Source organism: Helobdella robusta (genome assembly GCF_000326865.2).
Source record: "Helobdella robusta unplaced genomic scaffold HELROscaffold_133, whole genome shotgun sequence".
NCBI lineage: Eukaryota > Metazoa > Annelida > Clitellata > Rhynchobdellida > Glossiphoniidae > Helobdella > Helobdella robusta.
In genome coordinates, this window is record NW_008703741.1 from 87,736 (window position 1) to 89,942 (window position 2,207).

Consider the following 2,207-nt stretch of genomic DNA (forward strand, 5'->3'; position numbering starts at 1 on the left):
CGTCTTTTTCTCATTATAATATACCCTTATACTTTTTTGCGTTTTACACATTCTTATTATCGTGGAAATAATTTCATTAATTATATTTCAGAAATATGTTATAATAATTTTTCGTAGAAACACTTTTTATTATTTTGTACAGTAGTACTCCCTACTAACGACTTTAGAAATGTCATAGAAATTTGGTCTTAAAAGGGAGGTTTTGTGGTTTTTGTGCACACTCAAAGCTTTGTATACCCTCAGTATGTTGATGTCAGAACTCGGATGATTGAGGAAGGGTCTATGGGTGGGTGCATGCAGAAAGGAAAGTACGTTACCAATGTGGAAGGTGTCGTGCATTATTTTTAAGTCATCTATACAAATTTAGTCATCTATACAATATATATAACTAACTATAGTTAAAGTTACTTAATGATATCTATCCCCGTGTAACATACCGTCACGGAAATGGCACGTTTATTGTATATTTGAAATGAAATGTTTGTTTCAATATTATTATTTCTCTTGTTTGTTAAAAAATAAAGTTAGTTAAATGTTTCTCATTACTTGCTTACCTTCTCATTACAAAAAGATCAATCATATAATCTGGGACCACCGATCTGTTGTTATCAAAAAAACATCGTTAGATACGTCAATGAGTTGTGTTCACACTTTCGATTGAATATCTAAATAATTTTAAAACAACGGGGAGATTTTTGCCTCCAACATAGACGCTCTTGCTATTACTATTTCTACTACTAACAATATAATAATTATAATAACAATAATAGCAACAATAATGAGTATACAAATACTTCAAAACTGTTTGAAACTAATAACTCCAACAGAACAGAGCTTACGACTGTAGAGCGAATAGCGATTGCTGGCACCACATGATTTTTTAATGTCATCCGAACAAGTTATCACGCATTCGCTTATTGGAACCTGCCCACTCACGTTGGACGCGTAAACACACAAACACTTGGTGTCCTGTTGTTGCGTGTGTAAACAACCATGTGTAAAAACAACGTATGGTTGTGCTAATGTATGTGTGTGCATGTGGTGGGAATGTTTGTTAGTAGTAGAACGCATCACCCATCAACACAAAGAAAAAAAACAATGACTGAAAAATGGTTTTAGGTCTATAAAAAAAAGTCGTTGTAGGAGTCAACCTTTATAGCAAAATATTTGGCGTAAAGTTTCTTGCAGTACAAAAAGCAGGACCCGTATGCTAATTCCTTTATCAAGTTGATGGGTGAATTTGACATTGCCTCTAAGTTAGTATCTTTGAAGCATCCCACCAGTGGTACTGAAAACACCCTCCTGCCTGAAAATGGCGTATTTCAGCAACATAAATAACATCGATAAGGAATATCATGTTGAATTTATATCCAATATAACTCTAAAGAACATATTTCAACTTTGTAATATATGAAAAATATGTGAACAATAAATTTTTTTAAATGTTGCCCACCAGAATAGACGGGAAAATGTGTTTGACAGTCTTCTGGGTGATCCCCGTCATGCATGAGATCAATATCCAACCCGCAGTAACAGGTGCCACCCTTTAAAAAATGAACATATTACATATACAAAAAATGATCACTAAATAACGCCCAGCAGCCGATAATACAATGCACACAAGCGTGCCGCAACAACTAAAAACTATAATTGTGAATAGCATAGATAAAAACAAACAATTAATATTTAACTAAATAATAATAAAGGCAAAGGTGATCCATTGAACTGTTCATCATATCGGGTATACGTCTCTTAAAACACTCTCTGAAAATTGTCGAGAAATCATTGAGAAAAAATTAACGTCGTGCATCACAATCGGAAATTATCAATTTGATTTCCTAGAGGGAAATCAACAATTGATGCAATTCCCATCTTTCGGAAACTGCAAGAAAAGTACCTCGCAAAGCATCAACAACTATCACACATTTTTTTATCAATCAATCAATCAATCTTCGTTTTGCGTCCAGAGACCCGGTTTCCCGAGGTAGGACGTTGTTTTCTTTGCCATCAACTTTTTGCGCCAAATTAGACGATCAGTTGTATCCATTTTATTTGAATTTAGAGTTTTCATGTCTTGCTCGATTGTTTGCGACCAGGACTTCTTTGGACGGCCTTTGGGACGTGTGCCAGGTACTTCAGCATCTGCAAGAGAAGTTATGGCACTGTTTCCACTTCGATTGACATAACCAAACAACCGCAGACGGTGT

The 2,207-nt window shown here is 34.9% G+C and overlaps 2 protein-coding genes across 2 annotated transcripts in view; both read right to left on the reverse strand.

Moving 5' to 3' along the window:
- Positions 1 to 339, reverse strand: part of HELRODRAFT_184024 (hypothetical protein) — a gene marked incomplete at both ends in the record, with an annotated part of 1,816 nt that extends 1,477 nt beyond the window's left edge. Inside the window, one exon of the mRNA XM_009014469.1 lies at positions 160 to 339. Within this exon, the coding sequence (XP_009012717.1) occupies positions 160 to 339 (180 nt within the window). The remainder of the gene's footprint in view (positions 1 to 159) is intronic.
- Positions 340 to 795: 456 nt separating this feature from the next.
- HELRODRAFT_184025 (hypothetical protein) lies at positions 796 to 1,544 on the reverse strand (the record flags this gene model as incomplete). The annotated part of the gene is made up of 3 exons (XM_009014470.1): positions 796 to 969; positions 1,152 to 1,306; positions 1,454 to 1,544. Coding segments are annotated over 3 exons (420 nt in total), but the record flags the coding sequence as incomplete, so codon positions are not given.
- Positions 1,545 to 2,207: the final 663 nt, after the last annotated feature.